General features: G+C 40.0%; 2 protein-coding genes across 7 annotated transcripts in view; one reads left to right on the plus strand and one right to left on the minus strand.

The window, feature by feature from the left end:
- Nucleotides 1–2,503, minus strand: part of dnmt3bb.1 (DNA (cytosine-5-)-methyltransferase 3 beta, duplicate b.1) — a 45,460-nt gene extending 42,957 nt beyond the window's left edge. For 2 of the 5 annotated variants that reach the window (XM_088607764.1, XM_088607761.1), the window contains exon 1: nucleotides 2,252–2,503. Coding sequence is in view for 1 of the 5 variants with exons in the window: in XM_088607760.1 (XP_088463886.1) it covers nucleotides 2,176–2,178 (3 nt within the window). In the remaining 4 variants the exon portion in view is untranslated. Of the gene's footprint in view, nucleotides 1–1,530; nucleotides 2,073–2,175; nucleotides 2,232–2,251 lie in introns of those variants that run through there. The other 3 variants (XM_088607763.1, XM_088607760.1, XM_088607762.1) reach the window with 3 other exon arrangements.
- A 3,626-nt stretch (nucleotides 2,504–6,129) lies between these two features.
- Nucleotides 6,130–12,871, plus strand: commd7 (COMM domain containing 7). 2 transcript variants are annotated; one of them, XM_088607891.1, is made up of 9 exons: nucleotides 6,136–6,324; nucleotides 8,249–8,302; nucleotides 8,644–8,746; nucleotides 9,474–9,530; nucleotides 9,625–9,662; nucleotides 10,105–10,195; nucleotides 10,834–10,883; nucleotides 11,854–11,902; nucleotides 12,420–12,871. In XM_088607891.1, the coding sequence occupies exons 1-9, from the start codon at nucleotides 6,241–6,243 to the stop codon at nucleotides 12,494–12,496; spliced, it is 603 nt and encodes a 200-aa protein (XP_088464017.1). In that variant the 5' UTR covers nucleotides 6,136–6,240; the 3' UTR covers nucleotides 12,497–12,871. The 2 variants fall into 2 exon arrangements, with proteins under 2 accessions (XP_088464018.1, XP_088464017.1); XM_088607892.1 differs by lacking the exon at nucleotides 8,249–8,302 and having other exon boundaries at nucleotides 6,130–6,324.
- The last annotated feature ends 5,516 nt before the right edge of the window (nucleotides 12,872–18,387 follow it).

The raw sequence follows: 18,387 nt of genomic DNA on the forward strand, positions 1-18,387 counted from the left end.
CCGTGCAACCAAAGTCATGTTGTCTAGAGGGAGTGCATTTCTAGCATTTTCCTAAAGGTTAATCATAATACTTTAATTTTTACTTGTTTTGTGAGGTGAGATGAATGCATCTATCCCCCCCCCCCAAAAAACAAAAAACAAAAGACAATAACACGCTATAGTTCACAATAACAATCTCAAATCAAAATGTTCATTGAAGATTTTTTTTCATTGACTATGACTAATATCCACTACGACCACATTAATTTCAAGATTGATTCCTTATCAGCTGTTCAATTAAGTCACATGGTCTCAGTAAGCTTTAACATCAGCCCTGTGATGTCATTACCTTAACAGGATGTGCTGCTGGGGAAAGAATATTACGTTTTTAACCCATTTCCTGTAATTTAGTTGTTCAAATGCGGTTTCCTTTCTAAAGGGAAGTCTATGCTGAGCTCTTGTCAAGAGGGTGTGATTTAAAGGGTACCCCCCACCCCACCCAAGTCGTTAGAGGTACCCCTCCTATGTCGAAGGGTAACAATCCCCTCACCAATCTCCATGCAATTGTATGTCGTACCTGAAAAAAAACAAGATCTTGAAATCCTGCCACGATATCCCCCAGACAGAGTACTGCTCTTCAGTCAAATAGAAAAATATTCATGCACAGTAAGCCGGTTCTACACCTCTCTTCTAGCAGAGAGGAGGACGTCTTAAGGTGAAATAGCAGTTAGAATGCATATTACTTAATCCTCTTCAAACATGAAAAGGCTAAGAAAGAAATTCCCGCTTGTACCTAGAACTGCGGCAGCCGGCACATAAAAAAAATTATTTTCTTGCTTGTTGTAGAAGCTTTGCTCCTATCATCACAACTTAATTGCAAAATTACTTGCATAATGTTCATCTTGCAAACCGAATGCAGTCTAAAACACTATGTCTGGAAAAGATAACATGCGGACACTGTACCTCGAAATATCGAAAAACAGAAGCACGCTCTGCTCTTGCTATGCCTACTGGGTCACACAAAACTGACTCTTAATGCTACTGCACAGAGCTAAAAAAAAAATGTTCAAAAACTGTACCTTTAACTAAATCTTAATGAAGGGCGTTCTGCATGGATCAAGTTGATAAGATCGTCCCAGAATCAATGTTCTTACTTCAAGAGATTAAAATCTGACTTTCGTTTTTGGTGAAAATATCTAGATACATACATCAGATTAATTGACCTCAGACATGAAATGGCACGGAAAGTTAATTTCTGTTCTCTTCTGCTCCAGCCGGCTAATCTCACTTGGGTTCAAGAGTCGCTATGGAGCCACGCGATAAGCAAAAATCAATAATTTCACGCATTCTCAGTTTTTCCAATTCTTCAGATAGGGTAACCAATACCAGCGGCACGACTGATAGTAAGATTGTGCACACCTAATTTTGAGAGTTACATTTCGTTTAAAAACATCAGGGTACTGTAAAATAAAACAAATAAACGTGAATGTATGCACAAACACCCCCTCCCCGAAACACACACACATAGGAAGATGAGAATTTGTGACTTACTGGCTGCGAGGTAAGAACTGTAACAGCTCTTGTAAGAGTACAGCACACCAAAAACTCTCAGATCTCAAACAATCCAGCGCACGTGTCGTGTCGACGGAGCGAGTAGGATCACTGAAGACCGCATACCCCCCCTACCCAAAAATAATGTATGAATGCACTGAAATTATGTAGCGCGCACTAAAATTATTTTCATAACTTTTCCTGTTTCTGAAGGATCATTTTATCCGTTTGACTTAGAAGTTCTACATAAAACACTTCTTCCCAGCTTCCTCGCTGAACACTAAAAACATCGAAACATCTGGGTGCCGGTAGGACACTCTGTACAGTGGCGTTAAATCCATTCATGAATCCAAAGTAAACACCAAAACGGACATTGCGCGTTTTCTTCGCCTGAGCTCGCCTCTACTCTTTACAGCAAGGTTATTAAAACCATATCCTGCCTTAACACTTACATAAGACCTTGCAAGTTTAGACTGGAACCAGAATGAGCTTTAAAAAAAGTTTCTAAGCGCCACATAATACTATTGTGTAAATTTCCACACACACCAAAAAAAAAAAAAGCACGCGTGTTGTTGGGTTTATTTTTTCGGAAATGCACGCAAAAGAATAATTAAGTCACGGATTTAGAAATCGCGTTTACGTTACCATGCAGCATGTCAGAAGCGCGGAGCTGAGAGTGATCCCGCATTGAGCGAAAGGGAATGCTGAGATTGGAATTTACCTGTTGCTGGCGCTGCCTTGCAGAGGGCTGTGAGTGGGCGAATGATCTCTCTGTCTCTTGTTGGAGCTCTGCAGTTGCCCAGGTGTCAGTGTCAAATTTGATCCATGTTACACTTTGTGCTTTCTAGTCCCTGGGGTTGCTAAAGTTAAAGTGTTACAACTTTCTTCTGTATTTCACCCCCCGTGCTTTTTTTTAGGTTACAAAGTATTCAGGCGTGACGATTCGCGGGTCTCGAATCACACCCTGCCTAAATTAAAACTACATTTACCTTACGGGTTAACCCCTTTGTTGCTCTGTCGTGTCGTGTGAGTTGTGCTTCTCACGATGTCGGAGCTGCCTCACGACTCCACGCACTGATCGCTAGTCATTTTCTCCTGGCTGAAGACTTTAATATTGCTAAGAGCTGTTTATCTTAAAATGTACGATCCTTGCGCGTATTTTTATATTGAACAGGCAACAGTTAAAATGTGTAATGTGTAAATGTGAGAGCAAGGGACCCGAGGAACAAGTCACACAAAGCGAGATGCCCCGAACAGCGTAGAAAGTAAAATTAACTCGTTTGACTTCAAAAAGTGTCCAGGAGTGCATCTTCATTGACCAACTTAACTAGATTAATCATACAAAATTGCTATTTTAAACGATACAACAGCGTTCCCCTTGCGTGAAAATGAAATGATTTTTCTGCACACTACGGAGTATAACATTTTGCAGATGCAACGAAAATCAAAGCACGGCATTTCATTTAAGCAAAGCTAGTTATGTATGAATTTCTTGAGCAGACATCTACTTTGCACGTATCAGGCTCCCATATAAACCGTTTTGCAGATACAGAAAAGCAATGCATTTAACACTATATATTTTTTTAAATTCATATACCTGCCAATGCATACTTTCTCAAAACAGGATACCAAACACAGGAATTCCAGTGCTCGGTGTTGGCAAATTAAGGCACGAGCTGCTAAAAGTTTTCATGAATCACTTGCCAAAAAGTAGTATTGTTAATCCTAGTCTCTTGGCTGAACGCCAGACTGCCCTTTGCAAAGTTCTCCCTTAGTTCAAGTGGTGAAGTAACTTCTCATTTCTCATTTCTTCAGTATTATTAGAGATGCATCCCAAAGCTGTGGAAAAGGGGTATCATAGTCAATTCCCTTAATTAAATTAATTTATAAACCATTAGGCATAACTTCAGCTTCAGGGTTTGTAAAAAGCAAACACAAATGTGCTGAGAGACTACATATGGGGAATCTATACTGTATCTCCTTACTCAGACCCACTGTTTATTAAAATTGCTCTTCTGAAACTACAAATGTTATGTACTGACAAATGTGCAAGTTGTAGACGTTCTCTCAGAAATACAGCAGAAAGACTCACTGTTTCCTACCTGTTTCATTAGCGTGGTACTGACTGTGGGACACTGGGATTCCTGCAAAATTAAAGCACACTTTTCTTTAAATATTTCATATTTCATGCATTCTCTCCCCAAGGTACTTAGTAGTGTTAAGTGGTAGACTCAAGGCTCAGAGTGTTGTGTCTGTAATTCCTGGGTTAGAAACTGCTGTTGTTCCCAGACTTTGCTGTTATTCTAATTCACTCAAATGGCTTCAGCAAATGTTCCAATAAACTGATATGAGTTTGTTGTTGTAAATGAGAATGTGTTTGCTATTGATTTATGAAGTGGAAGAAAATAATCTTCATTCATTTCTGGTTGTGGGTTGTGTGTAGAAAGTCCACAACAAACCATAATGTTCTATTTGCTTGTAAAATAATAAAAGCATCTTTCAATTAGGCTAATCACACAACATCACTATGACTAATAACTAATAATGACTTCCTTGTAACCATATTGAAATAAAAACAATAAATAATAATTTAGTTTACTGAAGTAAGGAAGATTCTTCCATTGAAAATGTGTAACTCACCACAACACACAAACTATTTAGGGCCTGATACAGACACTGTGAAATTAAAAAAATGTAAAAAAAAGTGGGCAGGAATTTGTTAATGAAAAACATCTGAAATACTGATTTGTTATGTTGTGTCTTTCGAAATGTACATAAAACACGCACAGTGAAAAACATTACACGTTTCAACAGACTTCAATGGTCTGGGTCTCTCATGAGAAAAGTTGACAAAACAAACTGAAACACCTGGTTTTGTGTGTTTAATCCAGGTGTGATGCAGGTGCATTTTGATAAAGTACACTATTTGGAGCTTTGTCCATGTCAAGGCATTAGGTCATTTGCTCAAAGAGATTTATTTTCTTGGCACAGGCAGTATAATTAGAATACAATACTTATCTTTCTGTGATCCATGCCATTATTTGTTTTGTGGTGAAACGTTTTACTATAAGAATAAACCCAAACGTTAAAGCACAGTCATTACCCTGGTAAATCATCTCCCATAAGAATTGTGCACCTTATTGCATGTGATTTAGAACTGCACAGACGGGGAATTTTGCTAATATACAGTAAATAAATACAAATATGGATACCTGAAATGTTATCTACGTGTAATCTTCATGCGCCAATGTTATCATTTAAACGTTCCAACTGCATGTCAGATTCAATCAGTCTAAAGTAAAATAAGGAACCGCTGCAAATCAGCAACACATGTGATTTCTCTGATGATTTCTATAATTACTTAATAGTGCTATCGACAAAGAAAACGATTTACATATATTTTCACGGGTCTAAAATTCAGAAAATTTATGATTGACCTGTTTTTGTACAGAAGTCCATGTAGTCCATTTTCAGGTCTAGAAATTCTTTGAAATGCTCTAAGTGTTATAAAGACCTTCTTGGTCGTACTGTTAAGTAAATGATCTTTGTGAGTGCATTTCAAGTGCTAAAAACATATCATATATAGGGTGGATAGAACTCCCACTGTCCCTTACAATAAGTACGGATATGAAGGTAATTCCAGACCATGTTTTGGTCTTTTTAACACAAACAAATTTAACCCAAATAATAATAATAATAATAATAATAATAATAATAATAATAATAATAATAATAATAATAATACATTTAAAAATACATTCCCTCCTAATATAAACGCCTGTAAACGCGTGCATTTAACATACAAGATACATTTGACTTTCTACCGAGATAAAAAGCAATTTAATTTACAATTGAACAATTAGATTATTTCTTACTTTACGTTTCTTTCAGAATAAAAAATATCACATATTTTAAATATCTACAAAACTTAGATATCGTTTATCCACGTGTAGAAAAACGCGGGAAGATTTTGTTAGATATTTTCTAACATTTTCTTTGTATTAAAATAACGCGAAGAGACCGAAAACCTTTTACCTTTTCTACTTGTTTTACCTATTCGTGAGCAGCTCTCCTGTGACTGACCTTATCTGGAACAGATCGTATACTTTATACTGTAGTATTCTATTACAGCAATAAATAATTAATTATCGTTAGTGCTACCTAGAATGCATCACTGTCCCAGCCTTAAGACAAAAACTGTTTCTAAAATCAACAGATCCGTTTAGGAAAACTGACATTTACAGTGTGCAAATTTCCTAAATCTGTGCATTCATTCAAATTTTATATGGAAACATATGGTGACAAAGACATATACAGATGTTGACATATTTTGCATAATCTTTGTGATATATTGTTGTTTTAAATAAAAAAAAACATCTAGCAATTAATGTAAATCAACACGCAAGCATATTGGGGCAATAAATATGATCCAATTTTATATAGAAACTGTATAATAGAAAAAGAGCATGTTTAATTGATGTGCATTAGGCTCGTTTCTGTTTTTTAATAGTGTGTACATTTTCATTTTCAGAATCACCATGCCCTTACAAGAGAAAGCAGAGTAGGTCGTCTACTAGTACTATTGGGAAATAAAAATGGCGAAAGTGCTCCCAGGAAAGTGAAGGGTGCACGTTTGTTGTTGATCAGCTGATCAGCTTGTTGTAGGAAGTGACAGCAGACCAGTAACGGCTACAGCTGGAAAGGGACAAAATGTTGCAGCTACAGTTTACTAAAGACGTTTTACCAGACTCGGTTAGTGCGGACTTCCAAAATCTAAACAAACTGAGTGAGCAGGTAAGGTCTATCAGAAGAAATATTAAATGCTCTTGCAAACAGAGATGGCAGTACTTACACATACTATACATAATCCGACTTTTGCAAGAATTTAATATGTAAAAGACACTTTAGTTAGGGTTTTTTAGATTGATCATCAAACGTGTACGTTTTGTATTTCGATTTTTGTCCTGGATTAATAATCTGTGAAGTAATGCAACGTTTTTACAGCGTGGAACGGAAACCCGTCTCGTCTCAAAATAAAGATGTCACATGACAGCACTACAGCACTCACTGAAGCCTCAGTTACGGATGTACTGTCATATTTCAACAGCTGTATCGAAGGCATTCCACTGATTTTCAGCCAACTACATATTCTGCCCGGAAATCGACTGGAGTGTACTGTTATATAACTGCTTCACTCACATTACAAATGTAACTTTATGCAAGAACTTTGTGAACTGATGAACTCCAGTAGCCACCCTTTGCAATAGACTGTAATAAATTCGTTTTTCTCATCTTGATTTTTACTGGAGTTAGCTTAACTTGAACACAGCAAAGAGATCAACTTGCGAAAAACCTCAAAACCTCAAGACAGGGAAAAGTCATCTCTATGTCTATATCTGATTGTTAAACTCTGCTTCATGAATTCCTACAAATCTGCTTAAGTATCTATGGAAGTTAATCAGCACAGTCAAGCTTGCATGCAGTTTAGTTTGTTTTAAATAGCAGAACCAATTATTTAAAAGTCCCCAAACAATCAGGAGAAAAAACAGCATAAATATTTTAAAAAATATATAAATATTTTAAAAAAATATTTAGCAATGCACATAAAATATATAGTAATTTTTGGGGAAAAGGTCTGATATCTTGTTTTAAATGGTGCAAGGGATCAGTATATTGGGAATATTACACAGCAAAGCTTTTGTCACTCTGCAGTCCAAACTACACATCTTTGCCTACAGGTGTGTACAATGGGTTAGTGACCCATAAATTACTCAACAGTCATAAATGTAACCAGAATGCAGTCATCAAATTACTGTTCCATGTAACTCAGACACATTTTAAAAAATTGAATAATCTAAAAAAATAGAAAACTACCAGACCACAGTGAAGACTCTACTCTTTATTTATTTAAAACATTACAGGTTTTATGGATATAATCCTTGATTGGTGATCCATTATTTTTGGTCTGCATGTGCAAGGTGAATAATTAACCAAGCACCAGGTGCAAAACACTTTTTATGTTTGGAAAAAACTAAAGGGTTCTACCATTGTCAGAGTCTTTTATAAGCTGAAGCCTGTTGTTGCTAAAGCGTGTTTCACTACTCCGTTATTTTGACTTTCATCAAAGTCATGCTCGTGAGGTTTATTCAGCTGTGAATGCAATAGAAAGTTGCACCTTTAATGCAGGCCTGTAGAGCAGCAGTGTGACATCTGTTCATTCTTCAACTAACGTGTTGAGCAAATCTGAGCGAATGGGGTACATGTCAACCCAGCTTTAACCTGAAGTGGGGAGGACAGGGAGAAACCTGCCAGCAGGTAGCGTTCAGGAAATACAAATGCACATTTGGACTAGACAGAGGTGTGATGAGTCTCAGCCTGAGCTTGTTTGTTCCAGATTCAGCACTGTGGGTGCAGTTGGTACTGCAAACTATTTTTAAAAAAAGATTAAATCTAATGAGAGAAATCTGAAATCAGGTACATCTTCCGGGATAAAGCGATTGCATTCCCGTTTCAAGTCCATCTAGTATTCAAGCGTTAGCTGACCCACAAGGCTGACAAAAAATCAGTTTCCCATCTATGTTCACGCCAGATTTCAAACTAGTGTAACAGATGCATGCAAGGGAAGTGGAATATGTCCTGAACTCTCTGTTTTCACACTGTTCACTCTTGGGCTGAATGCTGAGTAATTTTCCTTTATTTGTCCTTTGTCATGTTCCAGCAATTTGTGAGTTTGGCAGACATTCTCTTCCGCTTCTTGATAGAACCCAAAGAGGTAAAACTGTTTTTTAATAATGCCTTTTTTGCTTCATTTGAACTGAATGTTGCTGCAACTGTCCTCTTTCTATTGTTTTTTAACCATCTTTAATTCTGACAGCAATTTCAAAAGGTTACTAACTATTGTGTCTTGAAAGCAAACAGAATTTATTGATAGCGGCAGGAGGGGGTTTACTAAAAGCCCAGGCCAAAGGAAGGCAAGTATTTTCTTGTCAGGATGTAAAGCACATAATGTGGATTGCTAGGCTGTCTTTGCTGTAAGGATTCATCTTCTGCAGCTTGTGGCTCTGCTTGTCCAGACAGCTTGTGTTTGTTTTCTTCCTTTCTTCCTTCCTTCAGACGGACAGATTCATGACGCAGCTAAATGACTTTGCAACAGAGAATGGGATGAGTCCCGGGCCTCTCCGAAACCTGGTGAAAAGTGTCCTGTTGGTACCCAATGGTAAGCAGGCTTAGCAGCAGTTTGCTTTTGTGCTGCTCTTTGGTGGCAGCGTTGCTGTGATCACCCCCTTACCGAACACGGCAAAGTCTTTTAAAAAGATGCGCACGCTCAATGACAAACCAATCACTTTCAAAGCTCAAGAAGGTGCTGAAAATTAAACTATAGTTGTGAGATTTATGTTGCAAATGGTTTGAAATCAATTATAATAATAATAATATTCATCATCATCATTATCATATATTACTTACATTTCTATAATGCTTTCAGCGGAGTATCCAGAAAAGCGCTATACAGGTAATGGGGAACCTTCTCCACCAATGTGCATCTGCCCCTGACTGGACTGGCCAGCGCCAGTATGCTCACCACACATCAGCTATCAGCATGGAGGTGATGCTGATGGAGTGATGAAAACATTTAAAGAAGCATGTACTTAAAGATAATTAGCCTCCACCAGTGGAAATGAATCACCACCCACTATCCGTTTTTAATTCATTGAGATTTTTTGTGAAATGCGAAGCTTGTAGTGGTTATTCCCAACAATCAGAAGCTTTTTGGAGCAGTCTGCTGCCTGTAGGGGAACAACGTGTCAATTTTGCCCGGACTCCGGAAAAGTGTCTTCTGGAAGTCTATTGAGATTTGAATATTGCAGCACTAATCTCTGAATATCTGATGAAGGAGAACACTGCTTTTATTACACTTGACATTTGTATTTTGTTTTTAATGTTAGGTGCTCTGAAGAACAACCTGAATGCTGATCAAGTGAAAGCAGATCTGATCACTCTCGGTATGCTGGGTTTAATCCATAAAATTGTCAAAATCCAAATGGCTCATTGCCACAATTAGTGACAAAGATACCTGTGTTTGCATTGTGTTTATAGGTCTGAGTGAAGACAAGGCTCATCATTTTTCAAACCAGGTACTTTCTTCTCCGTTACCACATACAAGCGAATGATGATCTGGCTGTATTTGGTTCTGTGTGGATATGAAGTACAGCTTATGATTTTGTTTATTATTACATTTATGTTTTTAATTACTTGTGCTCCAAAACACTCCTTCGTGTACTGCTGCAGATGAACGTGCAGTCTAGGAAACAGCACCCTTCACTCTGCTCCAGACACATTTGCACATAAAGCAAAGAGGAACTAAAATTTCAGGTCAGCTTTGTGAAAGTGGTACATAGTTAGTACAGCTGTTGTAAAAAATAGCGATAATGAAGAGTGAAGTACCTTGCCTCACTTTGGCAAAACTCTGGCTCCTTTAGACAGTTCATCAAGGGTGAAAGTGCATCAATATGGAGCAGCCCAGACCTTCTACAGTGATTGCTGCAATCTTATCTGATGTTTCCTTGTCATTTGCAGTGGAAGGCTCACTTCCCATTGATCTCCAGGCTAGCAGTTGGACAGACCTTGATGGTCAATCAGCTCGTGGACATGGAGTGGAAATTCGGAGGTAAAATGGACTGGACTGAGAGATGAAGTCTCTTTTTTGCACCTTAACTTTAAAGTATTGTCCTACCACAAGGCTGTACACTACAGAAATGGCAATGCAGTAATTGGAGGCCCACTACATCATGTAAATTATATACAATGTGTATAAATAAATTGTACTATGTTTTGTTGTTATACCCATTCTGTGTTTGTACTGATGACTCAGAGTTTTAGTTTTCCAGATAATATACCTTTAATGGTATTGTAGGCCCCTCAGGCATTTCTTGTGCTAGAAAGGTTGTCTTTAAGAACTAATACACATACCTTAATTCATAAGTCAAGACCTTTGTATGCTGTACAGCTGTCCTCAAACAAAGAGCTTGTCTTTACTGCATAACATTTTAGACCCCAAGGTGTAATGTGAGTATGATTTGTGAAAACACGTTGCTGGGCAGATCTAACAATATGTTTGAGTAATTGATTATTTTGCCAGGTGTTGTCACAAGAAGTATCGTAAACTTTATTAAGCCTTCAGATGCTGCAGAAACTCCTCACATTTATCTTTCAGGGCAGTCCTCTTGTTTGCCAGCTTGTCCAGCTTCTCTGATGAAAAGTGTAGTCAATTGGGATTACAACGTGAATTCTTATTTTATTTTTCAGTAACGGCTGGAACCAGTGAGCTGCTAAAAGTTGGAAGCATCTTTTTACAAGTAAGGTTACTGCTAATTTAATTCCTCCTTTTCATAAACTGGCGATATTTAACTGTGGAAGGAAGCCTCAGCTGTTCCTTGCCAATGTTGTTTCTGCGGCATGAAAATTTAATCCAGTACTAAGCATCCCGTGTTCAAGCTGCCTCAGGTGTGGAGCTACCTCAGTGGAGCTCGGAAATGCTCAGGACTGACAGGGAGTTTTTTTTTAGCCCAAGGTTGCATAAGACCTCTCTTGAAGAGATCTTTTGACAGGTTCTTCCTCTAGTCAGGAACTTGCTTGTTTTTTGCCTTTCACACTCTTAACCTTCCAATTGAAAGATCCTTGTGAGCTTTCATTCATTCATTTCCAAAACCCCTTCAGTAATCTGGGTATTTCTTCTCAAAGACTGCATTTCATCCAGTCAGAACGAAGCATTCTCAATGAGCTGATGAAGCCCCTGACCCATTGCTGACTGCTTGGGGTCCTTCTTTGTGACTGTCTGCCACAGTGGCCCTGAAAGTTTTGCTCCATGTTTAAATGAAAGTTGTGATTTTTCAGTGGTCTGGTTATCATATGGATATTGAGGTGTGAAAATATCACACTGCTAGGGTAGCAGGAAGTCATTGTAGTGCTGCCAGTGAATTAAATAAAGGGATTGCATTGGCATTGCAGGGCATAAGGGCTAGCTTTTGTGTTTTACTTGGGGTGCTTTATTCCTTTCTGTTGGAGATGTGTATGTTGTTGTACAGGGACAGGGGATGTACAAAATAAGTTAGGGGCTGCTCAGGCTCACTAATATGAGTATAAATCATTAGTCTTGATTTGTACAGTGTGCACTCTGCAGCACTGTAGCTGAGAATTCATCATAATCCCGTGGGATCTCAGCCTCCTCTGTGTTTTCCCACAGTGCCAATGCCTGTGCTGGACTGATTAATGTGGAATAGTATTGTTTGGAGATAATGTTACTATTATGTCTTTGTCTTCTCGCAGCTGAAGTTGGTCATAAGAAAGGGAAATTCACTAGAAAATGTTTATATGGGTGAGTACTATGCCAAAACCTTATTCCATCCATCACAACATTATTCCACCAAGCAACGGGCCCAGGGCAGGGTACACTCTGGATGGGACACCAGTTCATCACAGGGCACACACAGACACACTCTCACACCAGGACCAGTTTACCTGCCAGCATGGTTTTGGACTGTGGGAGGAAACCGGAGCACCCAGAGGAAACCCATGCAGTGGTGGGGTGAGCATACAAACTCCACACAGATAGCACCCCGGGAATCGAACCCAAGACCTCAGTGCCTTGAGGCAGCCATGCTAGCCACTGTGCTACCCTTTTATTCCATTCAGTTTGTTATTTCTGGAGATGGAAAATGAGAATATTGTGTTTATGGAGAGTAGAAAATGCATATACTGCCAAAATTCAAACTTGAGCTTTTAGGAAAAAAACCAAAACATTAAGCGCCTTTGTAACACCAGCTGCCCTCCTCAAATCAGAATCTGTGTCTTCTCACAGATTTGGCACATTTGTGTTTTTTTTTTTCCTGCAGAGTTGACACTGCCCCAGTTTTACAGCTTTCTTCACGAGATGGAGCGTGCCAAAGCCAGCCTGGACTGTTTCAGCTAAGTCCCCGGCGTGGACCCGTCCTGCAGGTGTGTGTGAGAGAGGGCTGCTGGACAGCAAGAGCCCGGCATGGGACCGCGGAGGTCATTCCCTGTGCTGCCTCCGCGCTGTCCACAGGTGCCAGCCGGGATTCCACCTGAAACACCCTTGTACTCCATTTCATTTTGCAAAGCAAAAACTGATTGACTTCTGTTCAACAAAATGTGTTGAAGTATCAAGCATGTGGTAAGGCACATACATGGTTACAGTTTTTATTCAAGGACATGACTTCTTAAAAAAAAACAAAGCAGTGTAACATAATACTTCATAGCTGTGTAGTTATTACCACCTGAGGCATGTATACATGAAAGTATAATAAAATTGGCTCCTTTGTTTGCATTGCTTTGTGTTTTTGTACTGTTGCCTTTTTTTATCTGTATCCCTTCTTTGTTCGTTATCAAGCTGCAGGGAGCGGGGGGGGGTATGAATTTTCAGCGTTTTTTTTTTTGTGTGTTGCTCCTTTTTCTCGCTCCGGCGTTTTGTACAGTAAGACGGTTTTTCTTTTAAGCAGGAGGAAGCGGCTGGCCCTCCCCTCAATAAAGACATGACCCCTGGCCCTTGTCAGGCTCGGTGGCGCAGTCTGAGACAGACAATGCTGAATCTGCCTGCTCGGGTCGAGGAAGCAAGTCTGATCAGGTCCGCCAACCCCCACTTCCCCCCCCTTCTCCTCCTCCTCCCGCCCTCATTTGGCAACGCACACAAAGAGAAGAGCTGCCGTTTCCACGAAGGAAAAGTCTCCCGGCTGGGCTTCATTGTCCTTTTCTCCGCTCTTGTCTGCAGGTGTGGCGCGTGTTTACACTTGCCTGGCCTGCCATTGCAGGGGGCCCAGGCGTGCTGCTTTCTCAGCTGGCTGATGGGATATGAGGGGGATAGTGTACCTTGCCCTGGAAAGCCCGGCTGTACTCTTTATCGACAGCTTGCTGGAGCCCTTATTGTACATTCAGTGCTGTGCCGGTGCTTAAAGACAGACCTGTGTGGCTTCTTTTTTACTGCAGGAACTCAATGGGGAGATTTAATATATGTGCCAGGTGTGACATTTAAAAGACACAAGACAAAGTCTGTGGTGTATACTTGATTTCTTGTGGCCGCTGTTTGGTTAGGGTGCTTAATTTAATTGAGCTGCTACGTCGCCTCAGGTGATTTAAAGAAATGGGAGACTCTTGTGAAAGCATTGTCCTTTTCCTTGTGTTGCACAGGTTTTCTGTGTGGGGATCCATTTTAGATCTTAAGTTACAGCTGTCAGCAGCCAGGCAGGCATGTGGTCCCTCAAGTGTCCTAAACTGGGGCTCAGACCTCAAGAAGCCATTGTACCTGTGTCTTTAGTTTCCCTTAAGCTAAGGTTAAGTGCATTGGTTTGATAAAGCTTGAGAACCACACAGGGTCCTGTTGCTGTTTGTATAGAAAGAATACCACGCCAAAAAGAGGAAAACCTGCTGGTTGTTACATCGAAACATGTAACATCTGGTGCTTGGAATGAGAAAAGGCTGCCCAGGAAGTAAAGTAAAGTCCAGGAAGATTCCTGAGTTTTAGCCACTTTATTTGGCAGGAATAACCCGCAGTCAATGTGTCCAAGTTATTCTTGGCATTTGGGATGCAATTTACCATTACAACAGGCAAGCTGGAGCCTGCAGGTCATTTGAGGAAGTAGAAGAGAGAAAGGGTTTTGTTGTGTGTAGAAATATTATCAGCATCAAAGCTGATCATCAACAGTGCAGTTCATTGGTTTATTAACTGTAGAGCTGTGAAATTATTTTTTTCTTTGTGACTGACCAGTTTGAGAAGTGGTCCCAACACAATGTTTGAAATAGTGAAATAAGACCATCTTTTTCATGATGTTGGAGCTCATTTCACTGTTTTCACCCACACCTTTAGATAATGGGCAATGGCTGCTTGTACAGTGCTTTACAGGAACAGGTTATTGGGAATACCACGCTAAAAGCACAGAAACCTTAACAATTCCCTGAAGTCTGTAGTAGTGCAGCACAAGTTTTTGTAGCACTGTATTTGTATCTGCAAAGAGTTTAGGAATTTATTAATTTCCCTCTAATCTAGGAAACCGGTTTGGTTTTTAGGATGTAACCATTGCACCATTCCTATTTGTGGTGCAATAATATATATATATTTTTTTAAATGCACAGATTAGTAAAGGTTTGTTGAAAACCTCCCTCCTACAGTTTGATTCTAACCCAGAAAGTCTAATATCTGTGTCTGTAATCTGCAATTGCATTTGAGAAGTATGTCTCCATACAATCTACATTTTTGTGAGCAAAGCACATTTAATGTATTTGTGAGTATGTGTCGCATTATTTTTTTATAGGGAGATCATTCTAGTAACCACAGCATTTTTCCAGCATGGTATAATCAGCCAACAGTAATCTCAACAATCTGTCGGACCCTGAATGAGGTCTTAAATGGCATATTAGCACATTTTCACTCACAAAGCATTGCCAAGGTAGAGAAGGCAGTGTAAAATTGCTTATTTCCATTTTTTTTCAGCAAAGTGTTTTACCAAACTCAGTACAGGAAGTGACTCTTTCCCACATTTCCTGAGTGCGCAGTTTTTTTTCCCCCTGGAGACATTATGTGTTGGCCGCATGAGTGACACTGGAAGATTAACACCCGGGACTCCCATTCAGTTAGGGGCATGCACTTTTTCCCCACAGACCCCTACACAGCCTCAAACAGCCCTCCCTGGGGACATATGGTGCCTGCGATAACCCACCTTGAAGGCTTTTCTACCCCAGCTCTCAGCTATGTGGTTAGAGCCTCCCTCTCTGCATGGCTTGTCTCCCTGCCAGGATTATGAATGCTTTCCTGCCCAGTTCTGAGAAAAGCCTACTCGCCATCCTGTGACCAGCAGTGCAGGCAAGGGGCCGGGTACTTCCTGCCATATTTCAAACTATTTAGGCTGCAAGGGCTGTGGTGTAATCTGGACAGGACAGGCAGACGCCCGCCCAGCTGGGGGAACAGCCTTCTGACCAAGGCCTGCACCACACAAACTGTAGGCCCTTGTGGTCAAGAGCAGAGCTGAAGCTTCTGTCTCCGAAATGCAAAGCGCACCAGGGCTATCCTGCCCTGCGCAACTTTATGGCCTTAAGACAGATTGCACAGCTGGCATTCTTCCGCTTTCAGACTGGCTGGTGGTTATCAGGCCTTATTGGTATCTTCCTCTTGTAATCTTAATACTCTGCTACGGGCAGCTGTGTTTTTTGGTTTTTTCGTGTAGGAGGTCATAGCAGGTCCCACCATCTCCCTTCTTGATTCTGAGTCTTGATTTCTAGACTTGTGGTTCATCCACCGCTCAATCCACTTAATTGCTTGCAATTGCATGCAGATCATTAGGGCATACACCTTGCTACACAAAGCCTTCAGTTTTTTTTTTAACTCACCCTTTCATTTTTACTTTCGGCCCCTCAAGGCCAAGAGCTCAAATAAGTGCTGCTTTGCACCAGAACAGTCCCCACCTCTCCGGAGGCAGAGCAAGAAGACCTGGTCATCTTTGACATCCAGTTCACACCTAAGGCTTTAAGACGGCCTGCCTCTTAAACACAATACTTTTCCCTACTCTTCCAGGGTAAAAGTCTTCCTTTCCCTAGACTCTGAGAAAGGAAGCTGTTGGGTTTGTCTGTGTCATGCGGCAGAATTGCGGCACAGCTCTGCAGCTGGAGCCAAAGCCCATCATCCTTTTGATCGCACATATTTTATTGCTTAATGAAGAAGAACTGAGATGGACTGGTGACTTCTCCAGGGAGTGCCCTGCCTTGAGCCCCTTGCTTGCCAGGACTAACTACGACTCCCCAGGGACCCTGAATTGAATAAAGGATGAGAAAATGGGTGAATGGATGAAGAAAGAAGTGCTCATTATGTATATAGTACATTCACATACTTATTCAGCTTATTCAAGGAAAGAGTGAGAAGTAGGCCCATATTTCCAATTACATAGTATAAGACAGTCCTGCACTGCATGAGAAAGCCTCTTTATTATTCTTCATCTGGAAGGTGTTCTACATCCTGAGGGCCACCCTGATGCCGGTGAAACACTGCAGTCTTCGAAAGCTGAGGCTACCCCTCGTGGGCTACAGACCTGTTAGATCAGAAGGGCCTCCAATTGTAAGCTGCTGAAAGGACACACAGATCACAGTATGCACCTGCAAGCCACAGTCATGGTGTAAATTGGATGGTTATTTTCAGCCGTTTTACTGTGATCTGGTTGCGATCAATGTGTGCTCTTCCCCAGCTTCCTGAGCCTCGTTACTGGGAGCTGAGACTGTCTCCGTGTGAATGCAGGATCCACAGCCCTGCCCCTGCACAGCCCCAGTCCAGCAGGTCTTTTTTAGAGATGTTACATGAACAATTTCTAAGGGCTTGGATCAATCGAATTGCAATCAGTTAAGCAGATGATTTGCTAAATTAGGACATTTGGAGATAATGTGTGACCAAAATTGCACAACCAATCCTTCAAGGAAAGAAACTCTCTTAACTGACTAAATCGCACAATTGCTTAGAACATGAACTGTTCTCACTTAGATATGGGTGATCTAGAACATGAAAGTAACTGGACTGGGGCTCTGGAGGATCATAGCTGTGGAGGGTTTAGGTTTATATTCTGTGTTATGCCAACATGTTCTCGTTAATTTTATCCCTATCTCAACTGGCAGCTGAATTTCTTCTGTTGTAGAACTGCTAATTTCTAAAGGCCTGCACAATTCAGTGAAGGCAAAGCATTCAGCAGTAGTTTTTGGAATGGTTAATATCAGGTCTGACAAGGTCCTATCATTTTGAAATTAGTGGGTCCTATCATTTTGAAATTATCTAGAACTCACTGTTCGGTTTCCATCACTTAAAACTTTCCTTACAACTTACAGTTTTACTAAAACAGACAGCCTTGATTACCAAAAATTCTTGAAGGAAGAACTTCATTTCCTGGACATCCAGCAAATAAAAATGAGTTTATGAGTAAAACAAATGAATTATGCTGGAACAAATAACATACTTGTTCACTGTCAAATCTGACAATCTGACTGTTCAAATCCCAATTTATGTTGATACTTTTGCAATAATTTTTATTACAATTTTATTTAAAAACATTATTAGTTAGGATAAACAGGTTAGATTAGCTGAAGATGGTGTTTAAATTTGATAATTTCACAAGAGATTTTTTTAGATCTTTATTGTGAGCACCATTGTACCCATTAGCCCTTAAAAGAGCGCCCCCTTCTGCACACTGGTTGAAAGGCAAATGTTGGATGTTTTTCCAGGGAACTGGTCTTTAATATTTAGACAGCAAAACTGATTGTCTGGTAGGCAGTCTTCATCTGTTCTCTATTTTAAACCATGTTACTTAGTTACTGGTTGCCATGGTTGTGTGGGCTGATCATGTATCCTTGGTAACTATCCTGTTGCCTCGGAGTTACTGTTCCTGGGGTCAAGTCCAACAAATCTTAAACTGCAGGCACTACTTGTGAATATTTGGCTGGATTGCTTGGTCTCCTAAACTGTGTAGAGATGGAAAAGATGGGAAACTTAACCTCCCTGTATCTTGTAACAGGTTATATCTTGTTGCTAGGATATAACACTTTTCAGTGATTATATAATTGGCTTTGACTATCGGAAAACAATCGATAAACCATCCTTAACAGCCTTACAAATACCAAGGGAGTGCTTTTTCTTTAATTTGAATTTTTCAGCTTATTGTATATGGTGAACTATGGAACATACAATTAATGAGCTACAGAGATACGATAATATATTAATACAATGTATTATATAAATTACATTTTAAGAAAACACTTTGCAAAGCGCTCCACAGCTTCAAGGTGCTAATCCTTACTGTACACGAGTTCTTAACAAATTGT

The sequence above is a fragment of the Lepisosteus platostomus genome, chromosome 15 (assembly GCF_059453375.1).
Source record: "Lepisosteus platostomus isolate fLepPlt1 chromosome 15, fLepPlt1.hap1, whole genome shotgun sequence".
Classification (NCBI taxonomy): domain Eukaryota; kingdom Metazoa; phylum Chordata; class Actinopteri; order Semionotiformes; family Lepisosteidae; genus Lepisosteus; species Lepisosteus platostomus.